The following is a 21,165-nucleotide window of genomic DNA, read 5'->3' as shown; positions in this document are numbered from 1 at the left end:
CTTTGCCGGGCAGAGGGCGTGCCTTGCTCGGAGGCTTGCGCCCAGCACCTCTCCGCGGAGTAACCGGCCGGCCGGCCAGCTAGCTTCGCCTGCGTCCGAGCCGCCCCCCCCCCCCCCGCTCCCCGCAGCCGGCGCGTGTGGACGCGTGTGCACAAGTCCCCGCCAGGGCTTGGAGCCAGGCAGGCAGAGAGCGGGCAGCGGCGGCCGGGGTGGGCTGCCTGGCTGGAGCCGACGAGCGGCTGCCTTTGGGGGGCAGGTGAAGCCCGAGCCGGGCGTGGCAGGGCAGGAGGGGCGGCGGCTCCCGGTCCCGCTCGTCCTCTCGCTGCTGCTGCCGCTGCCGCGGGAGCCAGTACGATGTTCCCCGCTGCGCCTGGCGCAGGCAGCCCGGAGTCGGACGCGCCCTCGCCGCCGTGCGTAGCCGCCAGGCTCCCCGTGCTCGCCGCCTGGCAGGAGCCGGAGCTGTAGCGGGCGCCCGAGCCCGAGCCGGAGGAGGGGAGCCGGGCTGGGGCTTTGGCGCGCCTCGCCCGCCCAGGATGCTGACCTGCTGCTGCGTCCCGCGCTCGCTCCTGCTGCTGCTGGCCGAGTCCTGCGCCGTCGGAGCCTTCGTCTGGCTCGTCTGGCTGCCCTCCTGCCACGGGATGCCCCATGTCATCCGCATCGGTGAGCGAGCGGGGCGGCGAGGCGAGGCGAGGCGAGGGGGGACGAGGCGAGGGGCCTCCCGCTGGCGTCGACGACCTCTCCCTCCCCGGGCTGCCGCTTGGCCAGAGGTCGGGGGGCTCGGCCAGGCGTGGGGTCCGGGCTTCTCCCGGGTGCAGAGCGCGTCCCTTGCCGGTGGGGGGAGAGGGAGCGACCCTGTGAGGGGCCGCTGTGCTTCCAGGGGGAGGTCGTTGCGCGCAAGACGTCCAAAGCGCGGACCTGAATTTGCAAAGAGTTGAGTAGGGGTTGGGTTGGGTTTTTTTTTGAATGCACCAGGAAGGACAAAGCGGCGCCATGGCGCGCAAGGCGGCGGCGAGGGGGGGCATCTCTGAGCGCAGTGACCGGTTAGGAGTGCCCGCTGGAGGGTGCGGGGATAGCCGCCGCTTTCTCCCCGGCTGAAGTGGTTTGGTTGGGGACTCGAAGCACTTCAGAGGTCAGCGTGGCCGTGATGCGGAGGCCGTCGCTCCCCGCTCCCTTCTCTCGCTTCCTTTGGCGTTGGAAACTTTGCTTGGCTCTTCCAGACTGCTTCTGCTTCTTTGGCGGCTTCCCCTTGGAGATGCTGTGGTCCAGCAGCGGCTGCGCTAAAAGGATGCTGTGGGCCAGGGACTTTGCTGGAGAACCGGCAGTGCCTGGATTTCTAGCTGGAGATCTTGGTGCAGGAGAGAGAGGCTGAGATTTGGACGCTCTTGTTCAGCCAGGAGAACTTGCTGATGCCTCTGCAGGGATTGCTATTTTTGTGGACTGGATTTTGGCCTTTGGAGTGGCTGGTGTGGCAGACCCCACCGGCATCTGCTTGTCGCCTTTACTGGTTTCAGTGAAAGCCACATTTGTTGCTTTGTTTATTCAGTGCATAAGGGGAGCAGGCAAGAGTAACAGCTGAATTTTTTTTAAACATGTCACGAATGACAAAAGTGAAACAGGTCTGGTGCCTTAAGGGAAGCAAAGTATCCCCCCTTCTCCCCACCCCCTTTTCTTCAAAATCACAGCAGCATCTCTGTGGCTGAATTCAGCTCTCTTTGCCTCGACTTCAGAAAGTTACAGGGTTCGGAATCTCATTGTGCCTAGGGTAGCCATAGCAAAGACTTTTCAGTGCCTGAGGTGGACCAAATCCAGATGCTCCCCTTCCCGCTGGTGAACAGTGCCCCTCCCATTTGGAAAGTTCTCCTGTGCAAGCTTTATTGTCCCGAGCAGGAGCTGTTGGGTCTCCCTGCCAGCCAACCGTGGGTACCCGGCAATCCTCTCCCTCAGGCAGCTGCTGCCGCCACTGCTGCACAAATAGAAGTTGGCACTGTAGCCATCTCCTGCTTTGGTTCTCCTTCTGGCAATGGGGCAGCTGCACCAACACCAGTTGAGTTGTCTGGTTGGGGGGGAGGAGGGAAAGGGGCTGCAGCCATGGAAGCCAGAAATGACAGTTTGTCAGTGCTCATCTGTCAAAGGCAGAGGACCACAGAAGTGCCGCTGGACCTTTTGCATAGTGACACTATTCTCTCTCCCCCCTCCCTTCCGCCTTTGTTGTGAGTTGGATGCTTGCCAGTGGTCAACCTGATAGGATGGTTTCCTGTTCATGTCTGCCTGTAATACTGCTTTGCTGGTGATGAAACACTCTTGAAGCTCCACAGAGACCTCCTGTGACTGTGGGTGGGGTGTGGGGTGGCAGCAGCCCTTGCCTGGTCTGAAGGCTCATGCTGCTGTGAAAATCTGGGGCTTTCTCTGCAGGGTGAGCTCTGGATTCTCCCCTAGCAAACCAATTTAAATGCTGACAAGCCTGTACAGTTCAGGCTGTGCGCTCTCCAAGTTCACTGTTGTTAACAAAAGGGTGGTGTGTAGCTCTTAGGGGCTTCCTTTTCTTCCCCAGGTCCATTGCCCCTGCCTGGGCCACCATCTTCCATATGCTTCCTAACAGGCCACCAAAGGGTGAAGTCGGCAACACTTGAAGAGTGAGGCTCAAACAGAGACTTGTGCTTTCTCGTGACTGCACACACTGCTGGATTGTAACTTGATTAGCCTAATTTTGGGTGCTGCCCAAGTGATGTGTGCACGTGGCCTGAAGAAGATGGGCTTTTAGGATCTCAGGGTGGGGGAAGACTGCAGATTTCAGTGGTTTCAAAATGGTGGTGGAATTGGAAGTCAGCAGTCTCTTTCTTTGACACCGAGTGTGGTTCCCACCCCATCACGTTTTGCGCTCTGCAGTTCCCCGTGTTCCACAGTTCTCGCTGTTTGCCAACAGTTAAAATTAATGCGCATCATTGAGAGGGAGGACCGCTCATTTGGGCATGCCCGAGTCTGTGTTCAGAGCCTTCATTGATCATTTCTGACTGTGGATAGCACTTGGCTTGTAAACATAACTCAGTCCAGGCTGCTTGATGCTGTTGCGTTGTGACACCGTCTGAAAGGAGTGTCTCTGGGCCACTGTTTCCCCCTTCTGGTCCTTGAATTAACCATTAAGGGGTCAGGAGGTAACATGCTCAGCTGCCTCCCACATCCCAAGGAATGGGATTTTGGGAGGGGGAGGGTTGTAAAGACTACAGAGAGGACTGGTTGCAGTTGGGCCAACATTTTGCTTAACTTCCTGCGGAGATGAACTGTTTGTAGTAGATGACTGAAGGTGTGCCTGACTGCCTGTACCATCATTTCTTGAATGTGCATGCCATGCTGCCAAGATATTCAGGGGGAAAGGATCATTCCTTGCGCTTCCTTGCTTCACAGATCTGTCTCAAGCAGAGATTCTGTTGATGTGGAGTGCTAGAGAGCCTTGCCTGCCTGTTAGCGTATGCAAAAAATCAACACTAGTCAGGTTTGAGTGATTGCTTCTCCCCCCTCTGCAAAAATCTGCTCATTTAACCTTTATAAAAATGCCAAATGAGAGGAGGAAGTTGAAAAGACAGTGTGCAAGAGAGAATTTTGTAGCAGCCAGCAGCTATTTCAGGTTAGCTGCAAGTCTACGGCGTGCGGATGCCAGGCACTCTTGTCGTCTTCCCCCCTTTTTAGGGATGCGCCGACGTTCTCCTCTCCGCTTCTTCAAATTTAATTTCTTTATCACTCCATGTTGATATATGAAATCTGATTTAATAAAGTGAAAGGCAGGGAAGAGCTTGGAGAGAAAAGCTTGTTGGATTTCAAATGGAATTGCTTAGTAAAACAGTTACAAGGTTTGATTCTGTGAAGGCGATTTCGAGCGTTGGAGGTGATGGGAAATCGGTGGCGCTCTGCTGCAGCCCAAAGTCAGATGTTTTTTGCGCTGATTTGTGTCTCAACAGGAATTTATTCCAGTGTTTTAAACAGTCTGTGACTGATGCAAATGAAGTAACATGTTCCACACTGTTCCACATCTTCAGATATTCCAGAATGGCCCTCATGAAATTCCGAATGCGATCTTTTTATTTTTTAAAGTGCAATTTACTGTAACTGGTGCAAATGTAGCTTAGTCATCAGAATGATGCTTGCAGAGCAACAAAGTATTGTGGTGTAAATCTGAATAATTGAATTAACTGGCATGGATAGTAGCTGGCGTAAATGAGGGGCTTCTAGTTAATTTCAAATACTACTGAATTAACCGCTTTTTTTGGAGTTGTAAGTATCCTCTGATTCTTCCCATGAAACAAACTTACTTTGACTCAAATATGCTCTGTATTTATCCATCCATATGTTTTGTGCCTTCCCATCTTTGCAGGCTTGCCAATAATGCAGGAAAGCTGGGTTTCCCTCCTAGTGCTGCCCTGCGGCCCGTGACACCAAAAATCCCTTCCGAAAGGAAACAGTGCTGCATTTTCAGTTGTCTATTCAGATGTCATATTTGATGTTTTGATTGCCATGGCAAAAGAATTCATCCCTAGGAAGCTTCCGTTAATAGCTTGCTTTGCTGGAACAGGACAAACATTTGCAGAGGCTGAAGAGGGTTAAAAAAAAAGAGTACATCCTTGTGTATTCTTGACCTGGATATAATTGTAAGAGGGGCTTCACATTTCTGTGGACTGCTTGCATTCTGTGTGTGGCCCGAGTCTCTCCGGGACATGACAGAGCTCTGCAATGAGTCTTCCTTCACCTCACTGTCTTGTGCTGCCTTTGTTCTGGCTTAGACTTGAATGGGAAAATTGGGCTGGACCCAAAGCGCAGGACTTAGGCCTGGCAGCTTGCCCAAATGTCTTAGCATGGAGCCCCAGAGTGCTTGCTCCGGCTGCGACCTTCTGTCTCTTCTGCATGCAAGGACTGTGGCGCCAGCTTGCAATTTTGTTCAGTAGAATAATTGTAAGAAAGGATGTGTTTGCTATTCATGGGTGCTGTAGCGGCAGCCCCAACAAGGAAAAGGGGAGAGATGTTGCTGGTTCGCAGTATTCAAGGGAGCCGGGCCACAATTCTGATTCCGAAACAAACAGGAGATGAGCGATGCTACTTTGTGACAGAGCAGAGAAGGTCGCGCCATCAGTTGTTGGGATAATCCACAAGGAACACAGCACGGAGGCATGTGGGCGGTTGCAGCCTGCCAAAAATAAAAGAATCCATTGATTTATTTTATAGAAATTCATTGTGAACAAATTCAATTCATAATTATCTTTCTTTGAGGGGGTGGGCTTGTTATTTCCAGGACATTATTTGGTGTTTCCTTTTATAAGCGTCATTTCTAATCTGCCCCCCCTCCACACGGATACAAAGGGATTTTAACAGCATTTTGTTCTTCTTCCAATCCCCCACAATAATAATTTGACTAATGTCAAATCAACGGCATTCAATTATGCCTTTTCTGTATGGGCCTGGCATCCAAGTGGGAGGAAAGATTCAAATATTATTTTATTTGCCACAGGCATGAGTAATTATTATTATTATTATTTTGCTTTCAAGTCTCAGCCAATTTTTGATGACTCTGGGGGGCTTTCAAGGCAAGAGATGTTCAGAGGTGGTTTTGCCTTTGCCTGTCCCTGCATAGCAGCCCTGAACTTCCTTGGTGGTCTCCCATCTAAGGACTAGGCAGGGTCAACCCTGCTTAGCTTCCACGGTCTGTCAAGATCAGGCTAGCCTGGGTTGTCTGAGTCAGGGTGATGTGAGCAACAGTGTGGAGACAATCTTATATGGGCAGGGGCTTGAGATCAGGTGTGTCCCCAGGGCCTTCATGTGAATTGTGTGTCTGTGGCAAGAAGGTATCTTGGGTTACATGTGGTCTCCAGAGAGGAGGCCCTGAACAAATGGCAAGCGTTGCTCTTCTTCTGGGGTATGAGTTCCATCCCTTGGACAGAGCTTCTCCTCGTTCTGTACATAGAGATCTACCCTCCAAATACCTACGAGCAACATTTAGTTCTGTAGCCACAGTCAGCATGGAGAAGGGGTGCCAAATTCATTCCCGTATAAACTTGGAGCAGTGCCTTGAGAAGACAATGCCTTGGCTGCACATTTGTAGAGGCATAATTGAAAATCGATGCTGTTGAAGCAAAGCTGGTATGGAAATGTTTGTAAGCTCAGGAAATGATTTTTGTTAGGGTAATTCGGCAAGATTAGGGTCCTCGGCCGGTGGGATCTGTTCACTTTGTCTCTGTGCAGACGAGGCAGCAATCCCTGCTGGCTCTTTTCTTTCTGAACCGGTGATTCAGTGTGTCACCGTAGCCAAGCAGGGCCTGTCTCCGAGTTGGTGAGTGTAAAACAAGGAGGGGAACCCTTTCGGCAGCAGCGGCTGCATTCGTTGTGATGAAGCTCTGCTGTATAGGAGCAGACACAAACTGAATGAAGATCAATATGTCCTCCCCCCTCTTCCCCTGCTTCACAAAGCAAATAGCTTCAGACAAGTGGCTTCTCACCACCCAGGAATGGAACAACCAAGTTAGAAAACATTAACCTGAGGACTTGTCCCTGCCATCTCAGGAATTCCAGATGGCTTTAAAAATCGGAATTTAATCGGAAGCGGAAGCAAACAGAATGAAGCATCCGTCTGTTCATATACGGGCCAGTTTACAATGGGAGATGTAACACCAAGGTTAGGAATGTGAGTAGCCTGATGCACAGGGGAGAAACAATGAGAGACAGTATCTCTCTTGGACCGGCCCAAAGTGGAAAATGCTGGCATGTCCCACTGAGTTCTTTGGGCCAAGAAAAGGTACAAAAATACACTGGTGCCATTTTCTTCCTTGTTTCTTTTCAAAACAAAAGAGGAAGATGCAGTATACACAAATGCTACTATTTTCATCCTGGGTGGGTTGGATACAAGGTGTAGGGGGCAAAGCAATAAATGGGAAAATTGTATCCTCCCTTTGGACTGAGTTGTGCCAGGGTTTCCATATTGATGCTTAATAAAAATGCCTTTTTTGAATTTCTAGATTTCATTTTTTTTTTAAAAATGCAGGCATAAAACCCTCATAGGCTAAGGGCCAGATGATATGTGAAGCTGGAGTTCTGTGGATGGAACTCCAGGCATATAAATATCAGCTTGGGGGGCTGGAGGGTGGTGGGATTCTGTACTGGGACTGCTGAGCTGTGGAAGGCAGGATTAATTCCCTCCTTGTCACAGCTGGACATGCTGCCTTCCTGGCTGCTTTAAGCCATTGTTGTGGGGGAAAGGCAGGCCCAGTGCCCTCCTTTTATTAAGGGGAATTTCTGCTTGGAGAAATGGGGTGGAGTTAATTGTGATGCCTTCCCCCCCCTCCCCCAATGCCTTGGTCCAGTTTGCCTCCTCCTCCCAAGCCTGCAGCTGCCTTTTGTAAGGCTAATGTCAACCTGGCACTCCCACCATGCACCATTTGACTCTCCTGGACCCCCTGTGCATAGTGTTTAAAATTGGGCCCCGCCTGTACATGACGTTGCCATAGCCGGGAACGGTGCTGAAGACACAAAGGGTCGTTTGAGCTCCTGCTTGGAAGTGTCTTCAGCATCACCGCATATCTTTGGGCTCTGAATTTCCATACATAAATTGAACAAGCAAAGCTTGTTCTAGTTATTGGGATTGTGGAGTCGGTGACCAAAATATCCCGTCCCTTAGCATGAACCCAGGGCCCACCTTGTTCATTTATTTCAGCCAGATTCCCTCCACCCCCAGCTTCAAATTCTGAGGCTTGGGGCTCCCGCCTTCTCATCCTCATTGCCGATGCTTCTGAAATAGTTTTGCCTTCTCTCTGGATCATGGACATAATAGTTAATTTTAAGTCAAGCCGTACCTGGTAATTTGCATGGGGGAGGGTGGTGATTTGGACAGCAACAACTGAGAGATACATCTGGAGCCCCTGTGTCCTTTTTGTGGCAGGCAAATTGAGCTTAATCCCTGCTCTCTTGCTGGAGAGCCACGGACCTGCTCCTAAGTTCTGGCGGCAGAACAGGAAACCCTGCAGTGGGGAATGGAAGGTTGCAGAGGCCCAGAATTAACCAAGAGCAGGAGGGCTGGGTGAGTCCTCTATGATCCAAATGCAGGTGTTTGGGCTTTGCCTGGAAGAGAGTCACTAGGTCGGTTGCTGGGAGGAAACAAAAGGCTTCAGAGTTTTCTGGACAAGTATAAATAAATCTCACATCCGGAATCCTGTGGGTTGTGCTACAGTCCCCCGTATGAAAAGTAGAAATAGCTTTTTTTGCGTTTTGCCACATTTTCATTCACTTCAAAAGTTTGTCTTTTTCTGCACAGAGCACAGATCGTGTGTGTTTGGTTTTTTCCCCTGAGGGTGTGCTTTCTGATCATTCTCTTTGTCTTGCCCTTTTAATGGGCTGCCTCTTGAACAGATCCCATTAAGTTAATAATGCCAGGTGAGAGAGGGCTGATCCGCTACGACTCGGCAGCCGGTGCTTTGCTTGGAGACGGCAGAGGGCAGCCTGCCGCATAGGCCTTTGGGAAGCTTCGCCTTCCCCACCCCCCTACCTGCAGAGCTATACTTTGTTAGCCTTTGTATGGTTGCTGAGTGACCCTTCCTTTGCTTGTTCATGTCTGAAGCTTATTTCTGTCCCTGTTCAAAACTCCGTAGCTAAGGTTGTCATACGGTTTCAATAAAAATACTAGATACTGTTTTATGCTGTTTGAGTGGGAGGTAATGCTGAGAACATGCTTCTACTTCAGTATTTCCTCTGGTTGTTGGCCTCCTTCACCTGGCAGCCATCTTTTGAGGGTGAAGGTGGCTGGAATTGGCCCCACCCCTCCACTGGAATCCTGGCACTTCCGCCAACCCTGGCTGTCTTCTCTTCTAGCCAGGCTGGCAGGAGGGCCCTGATACAGTCTGGGCTTCCTTGCAAAAGTACTACACATTTAAATGTCTGGTATTTTTGCCAGGGTTTACTCGGTGAGATTACCAGACTATCCAGGTCAATCCTGGGTACCTGCCAACCACACCTGTAGCCACTAGGCATGCTGCTATAGCTTTCTGAGGTGAGGGAATGTCAGCCCCCCCCTCCTAGTATGTGCGGATCTCCCACCCTCTCATCCTTTGCTGTTTTTCTTGGCAAAAGTGTTTCATAAGCTGTGGTCTGAGATAATTGTATTTCTTCCATAGCATCTCTGCCCCAAAGTGATTTCTCCCTTCCCCCAATGGATCAAGATTCTGTTCCTTCCCTGCTAGAATTCTGCATCTTCTCAGGTATCTCAGGGTTGGGGTGTTACCTGACAAGGTGAGTCCCCTCTTTTCTACCTTCAGAGGCTCTTGAGCTGCCTGCTTCCCAATCTTTGAACTCTCTGGGGATTTGGTACTTAGTGTCATCGCCCCCTCCACCCCGAATCTTGAGATTGTGTGCATGTGAAGGAAAACTCTTGTCAACAAGGGATGTTGATGGGGAACTGACTCCTGTGGTACATTCAGAAGTGCTCCTGAGGGTGGTTAAGGTTTAGGAGATGGTACAGTGTCTGTTCATGCGTATGCTTTTCTTTGTCACAGTTCCATGGCGAAATCTTTGTTTAGGCATTCTGTAGCTCTCCCAGGCCCTATTGAAGTACTTCTGGACTCCAGGAGTGGTGGTCTTATTGATGCTGGGCTGAGGCTGTGAGCAGATCCACCCCGAGCATGTGTTTTCCAGGGCTTCTGTGGTCAGTGGCAGGAGCTAGGAATGTGGCAGACAGAAATGCCTGCTTTGTTGACCAGGTGAGGGGCAGAACTGGCCTAGATCCTAGAGTTTGTGCCCACCCTGGCTTCATGCTGCCTCCCAGTCAAGGTTCCAAGGGGGCTCTCAGCAAGCTTGAGATCCAGAAACATGTCTTGTTTTATAAAGAAATCCACTTGATGGTTCACCCCAGGCTTTTGCCTCAGCTGCTGCACTATGTGCACCAGCCCTTCTGCCAGATTTTGATTTACTCTTTGCCTCAGGGCTTTTTTTTCTGGAAAAAGAGGTGCCAGAACTCTCAAGAGGAAAATGAAGGGGAAACACATGGGTGCCCCTTGTGAAATTGTAAACATTTTTTGAGAACTTTGTTTTCACAAAGAGGTTCTGGAGCTCTATTCTATCATGTTCAGGTACCTTTTTCTCCCAACTCACGCAGGGATGGGTGAGAGAGAAATCTATCATTCTAAACCCGACTCCTCTGAGTTAAAGGCAAAACCAAGCCCGGCTGTTTTGAAAGGCACCAAAGTGGATCATGATGAGAACAGAAAGGCTTCGTGGAGGCTGTGTATTTTCCAGTTTAATAAATAGTTGGCTGTCATCTTTTGTCTCCTGCAATAAAACAGTAAATAAAATACAGAATCAGCCACAGGCTGCGCTAAGCGAGGGAGGCCTTCTGGGACCCAACGTCAGACTTGCCTGCTGCTTCTCTGCACTGAATTCAGAGCGATCAAAAAGCTTGATTTTTGGGAGACATCCCTTGAAATTCTGCCTTCTGCCTGGGTCCCAGGGGCATCTTTCCCATGCCAGAAGGGTGGTCATGCATCACTTGGACAGTGGCTGCAACAGAAGTAGTCTGTTCATGCTGGGGCTTGAAGCAGTGGGGTAGATTTCCAAATGAATTAGGCTCCCACCTCCATTCCGCTGCTCTGAGTTCTGTATAAGGAATCAGCACCGGCTTTGACCAGACCTCTTCAGGTACTAGAAGTGTTCTGCTTGGACACAGAGGCAGACTGTGGTTGCAGAGGTTGGAGCTCAGACTGGCCCATCAGGAGGGCTTGGCCTGCTGTCTTTTAATACCAAGCACACAGGCAAAGACATTTTGCTTGAAAAACGGTTGTATTAAGTAGTCCCTGTCCTTGGCATGCTGCTACTTTGCATCCTGGGATGGAGAACCTTGCAGAACACTAAAATCTCTCTCCTGCTTAGCCTTCCTCTGTCTCCTAAGATTTTTGGCTCCTGCACTTTTTTGTGGTCTTTTATTTTTTTTAAAATAATAATAATAATTGTTTTGTTTATACTGTAAGTTGCCCTTGAGGTAGAAGGTAGAAAAATGGTGAATAAATGTTTATAAAATAAATAATTCTGCCCCTCCAATGGTAGAGGATGAAATTTTCACTCTTTGAATTGTTCCTTTCTTTTAAACTTGAAATAAATGGGGTTTTGGTTCCCCCGCCCAATCTAAAAATCTGATTGAGTATTCCCACACACATTCTTCACCATTTCTCCCCTTGATAACTTTTAGATTTCAAAGGAGACTAGGCAATCTCCCTGCCCAACAACATTCACACTGAAGAATCTGGGACTACAGTACAAAGAGCCTGGGAAGGTTCGTTCTTGTCTTGTCCCACATCCCTGGAGCCCATATGTTGATTTCAGCATAACCCCTACCACCCAGCCTACCTCCCAGATTGAAAAGCAGTGATTCTCTGCTGACAGAGTGTGAGGTTGCCGAAGTGGGGAATACATAAAAGCCCTGGGTGAGAGAGCCTTTTGTTGGCTTTGCAGCTGGCTTTTTTCCTCGTGCCTTCTGTGTTTGTGGTTTAGTTTCCAGCGATCATGCTTCTAAACCTGATGAGTGCAGACTTGGCCTGCAGGATGAGTCCAGGGGATTTTTGTTTCTGCAGGAGAAGATGTTGTGTGCCCTGTGGGAGCATGCCCTGTGGCAGTCTGCCATTGCTGATGGCTGCAAAGATGCCAGGCAGAGAAGAGCTCCCAGAAAGACACAGCCCTTGTCCTGAAACCAAAGTAGGCAGTGAGGTGCAAGTGAAGAAGGCAGGCAGGGTAGACCATGGGGAGAGCTGTGATAGGCTTTGCAGAAGATTTTGGGGGAAGATCTGGTGGGTGAAAACATCTGGGGAGAGGATGCCCAGAGGAAGCTCAGGCTGTAGTCAAGAGGTAAGTTTTAATTCTGAGAGACCTCCATGCCCTACCTGGAGTCTGGCAATCCTAGTTTATGGTCACTGGACCCTACTTAACCACAGAAAACAGGTTCACTTTCCCTCAAAGGCCAGATCAAGAAGGTGGAGGAAGGGACACTTTGACAAAACCGAGCCAATGCCTCCTTTGCCCAGAAAAGACTCCCAGAAAATGCAGACGCCAGAAAACAGAATGAATTAATGATAAAGGCAGCCGAGGCAACAAGAACATCTGAGAGCAGTTGCTTCTTGTCAGGGAAGGAGCCTTGCTGGGGGGCTGCCTTTGATTTCCCCCACACCAGCAGCTCTAACTCTGCAGCTGGGAAGAACCATTCAAAGCCCACCTGGAGAGGCTGTGGAACCTTCTACAAAGGAACAGGAGGATTCCAGAAGAATGTGATGTGTGTGTTGGAGGGGGAGCTACATCATAAACACCCAGAGATTTCAGACAATCCTCCAAGCTCTTCCACAAGCTCCCCCCATTTTATGTTGTACACCTTCTCAGCTAACCTGCAAAAAAGAACTTTTTAGCCATCCAACTTTTGCTCAGCTGGAAAGCCTCTAGAGGTAGCACACATTTTCACCTGTTTTATTTATTTATTTGGTGTGCTAAAATCACAAAGCTTCACGCTTTCGGCTAAAATGCTCAGGAACCACTCAGCATGCACCAAGAGGAATCTGCTATCTTTAGACGTCACATTTCCATCCACTGGGGATGGAGAAAACCATGGCTTTTATTTCCTTTTTAATGTACAGGATGTCAGAAACATCATTCAAGCAGCCCAAGAGGATTCCATCAATACCCATAAACCTAGAGTTGCCAGCCTCCGGCCAGGGCCTGGAGATTTCACAGAATTACAACTATTTCTGGGCTATGGAGATCAGTTCCTTCGGAGAAAATGGCTGCTTTGGAGGGTGGGTCCATTATAAACCCATGTGCTCTTGACTGAGTCAGCAGATGCCAACTGGACCCTATCAGAAGGGGGAAGCACAATTCTCCTTCACAGCCTCATAAAATGGATGAGTGTCATAGAACAACTTTTCACAAATGCTTCAAATGTGGACAGGGGTCAGCAGGTCATTTTCATGTGTGGTGAATCTAGTCGTTCAAACATTTTGGGGGAAATATTCAAGAAGTTAACCATCTGTTAACCATCTCTTGAGGTTTAACTCCATAATAATTCTAAAGTTACCCTGTTAAGTCTTTTCGGAAGGTACCCCTGTCATTACCAACAAGATTTTCAGGATGTAAGCTTTTGAGAGTGGAAGCTCCCTTTGTGAAATGATGGTCTCAAAGGCTTTAGCTCTGAAAATACTGTTGATCTCTGAGGTGCTAACTGAACTTGAATCTCGCTGTTAGGTCCTGTAGCTGATCAGTGTGAGAAAAAAAAAGAATGTGATGTTAGATCTAAGTTTGGCAGTTACTGTTAATTGCAAAAAAAAAATTGGAAATCAGATCTGAATCTGAATGTCAAAAATTGGGTGAATAATGTTTCGCAAATATTGAAACTACTAAGGGTATGTGGGAGGTGGTAGACGCTAAAAGATGTCTTTTCTGATAACATGATAGCCTTTTTTGTCTTTTCTGGCAGCAGAAATTTAATTTGAATGTATCTAATTGTTATTTTAAGAAATCAGAAGAAGTAGGCTATTGTCTTTAGGTGTGGATTGTTACAAATATAATTAAAGAAAAAAAATTGCATATGATTTGTTTACTTGTATGTCTAAATTATTTTCATTATTATTTAGTCTGCCTATATGATAAACTTTCCAGCCAATCAGTAAGCAGATTGCCTGATGTTGTCATATTTTGTAATCTGTGAGTGAATTGCAAGAGATGAATCTTAACAACAAAGAGTTTTCCTGTCTTTTCTAAGAGGAGTTCAGTGGCCTAACTGCAAAATAATCTCCGGTTCCGCTGGGCATCAGATGCTTCTCACAGATGCAAACCCTGCTTGGATTCCTGTTGTTATGAACTGGACCCTTTGAACAGAACCACTTCCCCCCTCCCCAACTCCCAACTGGGTTAAGAAACCATGTTGGCTGCTGCTAGAAAACCTGCCACTGTACAAGAATTTACTCTGTTGCACAGACAGAAAAGACACTGAATACAGAGGGAAATGCAGTTAATGATTTTAAAGCCAAAGGATTTCTGGAGAAAGGTCTTCAGCTTGGTCTGGGAGGTCTCCAGGAATTATGCTACTCCTAAGGGGGGGGGGGGACTTCCATGATCTGGGAGTAGGGTTGCCAACCTCCAGGTGGGATTTTCTTGAGTTACAAGTGATCTGCAGGTGACAGAGATCAGATCCCTGGAGAAAACAGCTGCTTTGGAGGGTGGTGTCAATGTCATTATACCCTGCTGAGGTCCCTCCCTTCCCTAAGCCCCACCTTCTCCAGGCTCCCTCCAAATCTCCAGGAATTTCCCAACCTGGAGCTGGTAAAATTGTCTAGGGGGTAAGGTTGGCTGAGGAGACCCTCTTCTGTGTCCTACTAGCCTGGCTTCAGTGAAGTCTGATTCCCATACAAGACTCCATGAATGGATCATAATTCCTGGGCCTATCTTAAATATCCTCAAAGCAGAGCTAAAAACTTAAATCCACAGTCCAAAAACAATAACAGTCAGACGGGGTTGCTGAAAAAGAACTGTCGGGTTGGAGAGAATGAACAGGTTTGCTTGGTGCATAACAGAATATAGCAGGGATGGCCAGTGGTAGCTCTCCAGATATTTTTTTGCCTACAACTCCCATCAGCCCCAGCCTATGTGGCCAATTACTGGGGCTAATGGGAGTTGTAGGCAAAAAACATCTGGAGAGCTACCGTTGGCCACCCCTGGAATATAGACTTGGTGTCAGCAAACTGAGCTTGGAGCGGATTTCAAATTACCTCCATAGTCTTATATTCACCTGTGGAGCTGCAGAATGGGAATCGTGGTGATGACCTTGTGTCATCTTCCCTCTTCAGTGTATGCAGTGGGAGGAATGTGCCTTGCTTGATGCAGGTCTGCTCAAAGGGCCGACCAACCATTGGCTAGAACAGGAGTGGCCAAATTTGCTTCACGTAAGAGCCACATAGAATAAATGTCAGATGTTTCAGAGCCACAAGACATGAATGTCAGATGCTTGAGGAAGGAAGGAAATAGATGAGAAGGCAGGAGGGAAGAAGTGGAAAGAAAATAACTTTAAACGTATTCTCCAAGCTGCTGACTAGCTTGACTTGGAGGAGTGATCTAAAGAGACAAATGCCTTCTCCAAGCCAGCCAACAGGGCAGTGGGAGCTTTGAGAGCCACACAATATATGTGAAAGAGCCACATGTAGCTTCCACGCCACAGTTTGGCCATCCATGGGCTAGAATATTGGATGGTGGGAAAGAGTTTGCTTCTTGCTTAGCAATTGGACAAATATTCCCTGCCCGTTTTCCCTGCTATTACAGTGATTGCAAGAACCAGGCATTTCCTTTTAAAAATCATAGTGAGGAATCTGGGCCAGCTCATGCCCTGAGTGGCACAAATCCAGTCAAAACTTACCTACCTGAGCTGCCTCAAGAGTATGCACCAGGTAGGGATGAAGAAGAATCAAGGGCTGCTACAGTACTATGGTAAATTCCTTAAGAACTTCAGAAGATGTGTTGTCTTTGCTCATATAGCAGATGCTAGGTGACTGTTCACCTCCTCCGCTCAAGAGTTGCTGTGGCTGACCGCTACAGACTCATATTTCTCCCTTTTTATAACTCTGCATTCATAGGGCACACGGTGATTTATTAGATAATCAATTTCTTTATCTACCTAATGCTTTCAAGTACTCCATCACTGCCAAGGCAATAAATCCAGCCCATGATTTTAATTCTGCCTTGGTTGCTCTGTGGGTAGTTTGGTAAGACTGGCCTAGCATCTTCTGTGTTTGCCCTGTGCTCAGTCCTCCTTTTCCCAGTTTATATGGCGCAAAGAGTTCTCCCCAAATCTTGGCTTGAATCAGGAGTTCCAAAAAAGGGTGCTGGTTTCATCTGAGGGTGCACAGTTATTTGAACATCCAGTCATATTGAATTGACCAATCAGTGGGAGCAAATTAACATGGCTGAATGGCAGCCCTGGAGTTTTGTTCTTTCTGCGTTGTGGTGTGTTGCTCAGTTAGCCTGCCAAACTATTTTCCATTGAACTGTGAACATCTTGCTTTCCAGGGAGATGTGATGGGACTCTGAGTTCCTCCCTAGTTGTGATTGGATGGATTGAAAATTAGATATTCGTATTTAGGGAGATAGATCCCAGGAGACAGCCATGGTAATTTGAAGCAGTAGAACAAAGCTTGAGTCCAGTGGCACCTTTAAGTCTGACAAAATTGTATTCAAGGTATAAGCTTTCATGTGCACGCACTCTTCCTCAGATACATTGAAATGGAAGTTAACAGTTCCTATATATAGACAGATGCCTCACATAGATGAACAGCAAGTTAGCGTACAACTTAATGAAGATGTTTTGACATATGCAAAGGCCAAGCAGCAATACCAAGCTAGGTTTGTATGGTCACCATGTCACCATTTGTTTGGACTGGAACAGAATGATTTAGGAAGATTACCCAATTGGCCTGCATACCTGTTGGATCAGCTTGGGTTGCATATTGTATATTATTATATGCTTCCCGTGTGTAACTTTGCCGTACAACAACTAAAATAAATAATATGAATTAAGTGTGGTTAAGTTGCAACCTACCTCCAGCAACCCCTCTTGGATTTTTCAAGGCAAAAGGTGAGCAGAGATGACTTGCCATTGCTTTCCTCTTCATAGCAATGCTGGTCGTCTTTGGTGGTAATTGTGGTTGACCCTGTCTAGCTTCTGAGTGCTGACAAGCTCAAGCTGTTCAGGCTGCTGTGCTACTCAAAGACAGAAGGAAAAGCAAAGTGTTAACACAGAGCTTTCTCTCCTGCCAATGGCCTGCAGCTTTTGCTTGTTACATTGTAAACTCTTATGCTTTTCTCAATAGCCTAAAAATGGCACATTCGTTGACATCTGGATTATGTGCACATTTATTAAGATTTAATCAGTTAATTGATGACTAATGAATTTTCGTTAAAAGCCTATTTAATTGGGTGATAAACTTTTTTTTTAAATGCTTTTGTTTTGGCCCTTTTTGCAAATGCCTGCATGGGACAAAGGCCCAGGGGCTTGGGCTGAGAATGATTTTGCAAACCTGGAACGGAGGGCAAGCTAAAGATAGGCTACCTCTGCAACTCCACTGCATGAAGAAAAGGAGGTATTTCAGTTGCCGTGGCGCTTGTGTTCTGTCCACTGTAGCAGGAGAGGGCATCCCCCCCCCCCCCCCCCGGCGAACCTGACATGTGCTCTGCCCATCTTTCTCTGCATTTTTTTAAAGTACTCAGGTGCAATACTCCCTCTAAGCTGTGGAGTATTGTGAGCAGAAATTCTACTTTGTGAGCTACTGGCATTAAAGTTGTGAGTGGCTGCATAAATGAGTTTGCTTTGAGGCCATTTTTCCGGAGCTAAAACAAAAATGTGTGAGCCATGGGCTAAAAAAACTGAGCTAGCTCATACTAACTCAGCTTAGAGGGAATTCTGCTTGCGTGTACAAATTCTCCTTCCAGAGAGAACTGACCCATCCTGAGTCTACTGCTTCTGCTAGAGAGCAATGAAAAGGCTGAATTAAAAAAGATAGGCTTTGTGAGAAAGTCTTGTTGGATGCTGATGCTCTGGGTGAAGAGAGGGGCTTTGCCAGTCCAAATCCCCCCTCTCCCCAGTAGCTGCTTTTTTTTAGAACAGGGGTGGCCAAATTGCGGCTCAGGAGCCACATGTGGCTCTTTCACACATACTGTGTTGCTCTTGAAGTCCCCATTGCCCCATTGGCTGGCTTGGAGAAGTCATTTGTCTGTTTAAATCACTTCTCCTAGCCAAGCCAGCCTGTGACTCAGAGAATGCATTTAAAGTCAAATGCATTTAAAATCTTTCTTTCCACCTCTCCTCTGTCTATTTGCTTCCCTCTCTCCCAGCTCTCAAACATCTGATGCTCATGTCTTGTGACTCTCAAACATCTGTTTTATTCTATGTGGCTCTTAACATTAAGCAAGTTTGGCCACCCCTGTCTTAGAACGTGGTGGGTGCTTGGATCCCATCTCCCCCCCCCCCCCCCGCCATGTTCTATCTGAACATTCATCTGCCTCACCAGCACAGTTAAGGACTGTACCCATTTATGAGTGGCAAAGGGGCTGTTCCACATGGAAGGAATCAGGTTGGAGTTCTCTATTCAGGGGGTCTGCCAGATATTAAAAGAGACATTCTGTTACCAACAGGCTATCCCAGAAGTTTCCCCCCTTCAGTTGCCACTCCGCTATTCACCGAGGGCCCATTTGTGTTATCTGTTTTGCTTGGCTCAAATAATGTCACTGTTTGTACCATTTTGTTATATTGAAATATTAGTGTTGCTTTGGCTATTGGATTTTGAAGTGGAACTCGTTCTTTTCGCCTGCTGCGAAGCTGTTTTACATTTTGAGTACCTGGCTTCTGGGGCCAGATCCATTTCTCCCAATTAGACAGAAAGCAAATTGCACACTAAAAGCTGTAACCCTGCCCAATTTGCATCTCATTATCCATAATACTGTCCATTATGAATTCGCATTTAATTTTAGTGCATTTTGAAGGCAACTTTAAACCTAATTAAATCTTGCTTTTTCTCCCCCCCAGGAACATGCTGCGGCTTTTTCTCCCCCCTCCCCAAACACCCATCATTCTGGCTGCAATAGCAGCTGATTCATAACAGGAAAGCGCATGCACACACGCAGACACCACACACACAAATTGCTGGGCTTATAGCCCTGGCAGATGCGCTCTCTGCGTCCATCTCATCTTGCTCTTAAATAATAGTCTTGCTTTGTAATTCTGATTCCCATATGCTGGCTCATCCAAATCCTGGTTTTTGGAAATTAAATGGCTTTTCTCAGCTTCTGCTGTGAAAATAGGGGTCCTGGCCACTCCTCTAACTGGGGTTGTGCTTTCCGTCTTGTACCGAAGCCAACTGGAGACGTTGCTCAGTTACAGCACAACAGAAGGGGCCTTTTTTAAAAAAGGAAAAGGTTGAACAGCTCTAGCAATTTCTAGTGTTGGGCTCCTTTCCAGGGATTGGGCAGGGAGAAGGAGCATCCTCTTGGGCTGGTTATATAGAGCAGTGTTTCCAAATCTGTGGGTCAGGACGCAAAAGTGGGTTGCAAAGCCTTTGAAAGTGGGTCATGGGCTAGCTCTCCTAATGGCTGCCCCTTTCTTTTCATTGCTTCTAGATCTAACCCTGGAAACAGACTCTTAAGGGCTTTAGAGCAGGGGTGTCAAACTTATTTGTTCTGAGGGCCAGATCTGGCAATGAGACCTTGTTGGGCCAGGCCATTTGTGTCAGGTAGCAGAGATATAAACTTTATAAAGGACACAAACACAATAAACACAATTAAAGATTTTTTAGAAACTTAAAGTATGCTTAAAAGATTAGTACCCTTGCAATATTTTGTTTGTCTCTGATAACTGACACCTCTTGCTCTGAAATATTGCACCAAGATCTGGAGACAATGTCTGTGCTGTAGCCATCTGAATTCAGGTGTTTATCTGTAAGTTGCAAACCTACTTTTGATTGACATTCATTACAGAAATCTCATTGTCAATGCTTTGAGCCTAAGACCCAGAGGAAAACATGAAATGGCTGGGCATTGTGAGCTTTTGTACATAAGTTGCTTCATGAGCTGGTCAGCCAATGGAGAAAATAGAGGCTTTGCTCTGTAGCTCTTGTGCGATTGAGCAAGCCTGGCAAAGCAAGCTGTGATGCAGAAGGAAGCAAGAGAAGGAAACAGATAACAGTGAGTTGCTCACGGCCTAATAAGAGCCCTCCAGGGGCCTGATTGGGTCCTTGGGCCACACATTTGGCACCCCTGTTTTAGAGGGAGTGATGGAGAAGGAGAGGATGGTCAAAGATTGGAATGTGGTTGGGAACAAATGGTATAGAGGAAAAGCTAGGCAGCTGTCATGGATTGTTCTTATCTTTATTTTGGGGGGGGGCAGGGGAACTGGAGCAGCACTGTGAACATGTCTGCATACCAGATACAGCTCTTTGGTTCCTGAAATGACCTACCAGCCACCCTATGGGTCGGTCTCGAGAGCAGCCACCTGGCTCAGTCACTTGCCTCATGGTGGCATTTGATGCAGAAGGATTTACAGGGAAAAAGAGCCCAAGGTATATTTGTTGGGGCAGCCCTAATGAGCATTGCACTAATGAGTGTTCTGTATAAGGATAACCTGAATTGTAGGTGAAGGGAAGCTCATTTCTATGCATAGTTCATTCTGCTTTGCATAATCTTATTTTGACTTTTGCAGGCTATTGGGAAGGGGTTCTGCAGGACACAGGCAGCCCAATCCAGACATAAGTGGCAACCAGCCGCGGCTTAGCTGCCGCGCTACTAGTAGACTTCCTGAGGACTTTGGCATGCTGGAGTGTGGGGAGGGGAGAGGTGTAGCTTGCCGTGAGGGAGACGGTCACCATGGCAACGCCGCTGGCGGAGGCACAAGGGAGGTGGAGGCAGCTGGAGGGGAGGGCCAGCCCACCTCTCCCATTGGCCAATCCTGGCACATGCACCATGGCTAATGACAGTCAGGGATAGGGAGAGGCAGCCCCAGAGAGGCTGATAGCCATCCCCAACCCGCCCCCAAACAGAGAACGGAGCCAATGATGGGCAGACCATCACAGGCAAAGGAGAGGCGTCCCACCAACATGGGGAGGGAACAGGATGAGGCTGGGCATGTGCGCACTAGAAGCCTGGCTTGGTGGCGAGGTGGGGGTCGGGGCGAGACAGGCCTGCATGGGGCCATGGAGAAGCTGTCAATCCCTTCACACCCTCCCACTGTCAGAGACTCTGCCAATGGCAGGCAGACAAGCAGGAAGTACCAAGTGCAGGAGTTCACTGTCATAGACAGCGGCTGGAATGTGTATCTGGGAGTGAGCAGCCCAGCAGCAGACACCCCCCCCCCCCACCCAGAGACTCCCTGTGTTGCCCTGACACCCCTCCCATGTGCACGGAACTCCTCCCCTGGGGGCCGCGAAACTCAGAGTGCGAGTGAATCAGCCACAGAACTCTGAGTCCACCTCATCAGCCCCCCCTTAGTGCCCTATGCACAACAGCACTGCGGGGTCACATAGCTGTCAGCGGCACTCCCCTCCCCTGTCCAGCCATGCAGGGGGCAGTGTGGCGGCTCATAGACCATTCCCCCCCAAAACCAAATCTACCCACCCTCCCAGGCATTCCCTCGGA

The 21,165-nt window shown here is 48.2% G+C and overlaps 1 protein-coding gene across 1 annotated transcript in view; it reads left to right on the top strand.

The window, feature by feature from the left end:
• The first annotated feature begins 268 nt into the window (after positions 1-268).
• Positions 269-21,165, top strand: part of GRIK3 (glutamate ionotropic receptor kainate type subunit 3) — a 291,059-nt gene continuing 270,162 nt past the window's right edge. The window contains exon 1 of the mRNA XM_060258608.1: positions 269-660. Within this exon, the coding sequence (XP_060114591.1) occupies positions 534-660 (127 nt within the window). The 5' untranslated portion in view covers positions 269-533. The remainder of the gene's footprint in view (positions 661-21,165) is intronic.

The sequence above is a fragment of the Heteronotia binoei genome, chromosome 17 (assembly GCF_032191835.1).
Source record: "Heteronotia binoei isolate CCM8104 ecotype False Entrance Well chromosome 17, APGP_CSIRO_Hbin_v1, whole genome shotgun sequence".
Classification (NCBI taxonomy): Eukaryota; Metazoa; Chordata; class Lepidosauria; order Squamata; family Gekkonidae; genus Heteronotia; species Heteronotia binoei.
This window is presented reverse-complemented; position numbering and strand designations above follow the sequence as displayed.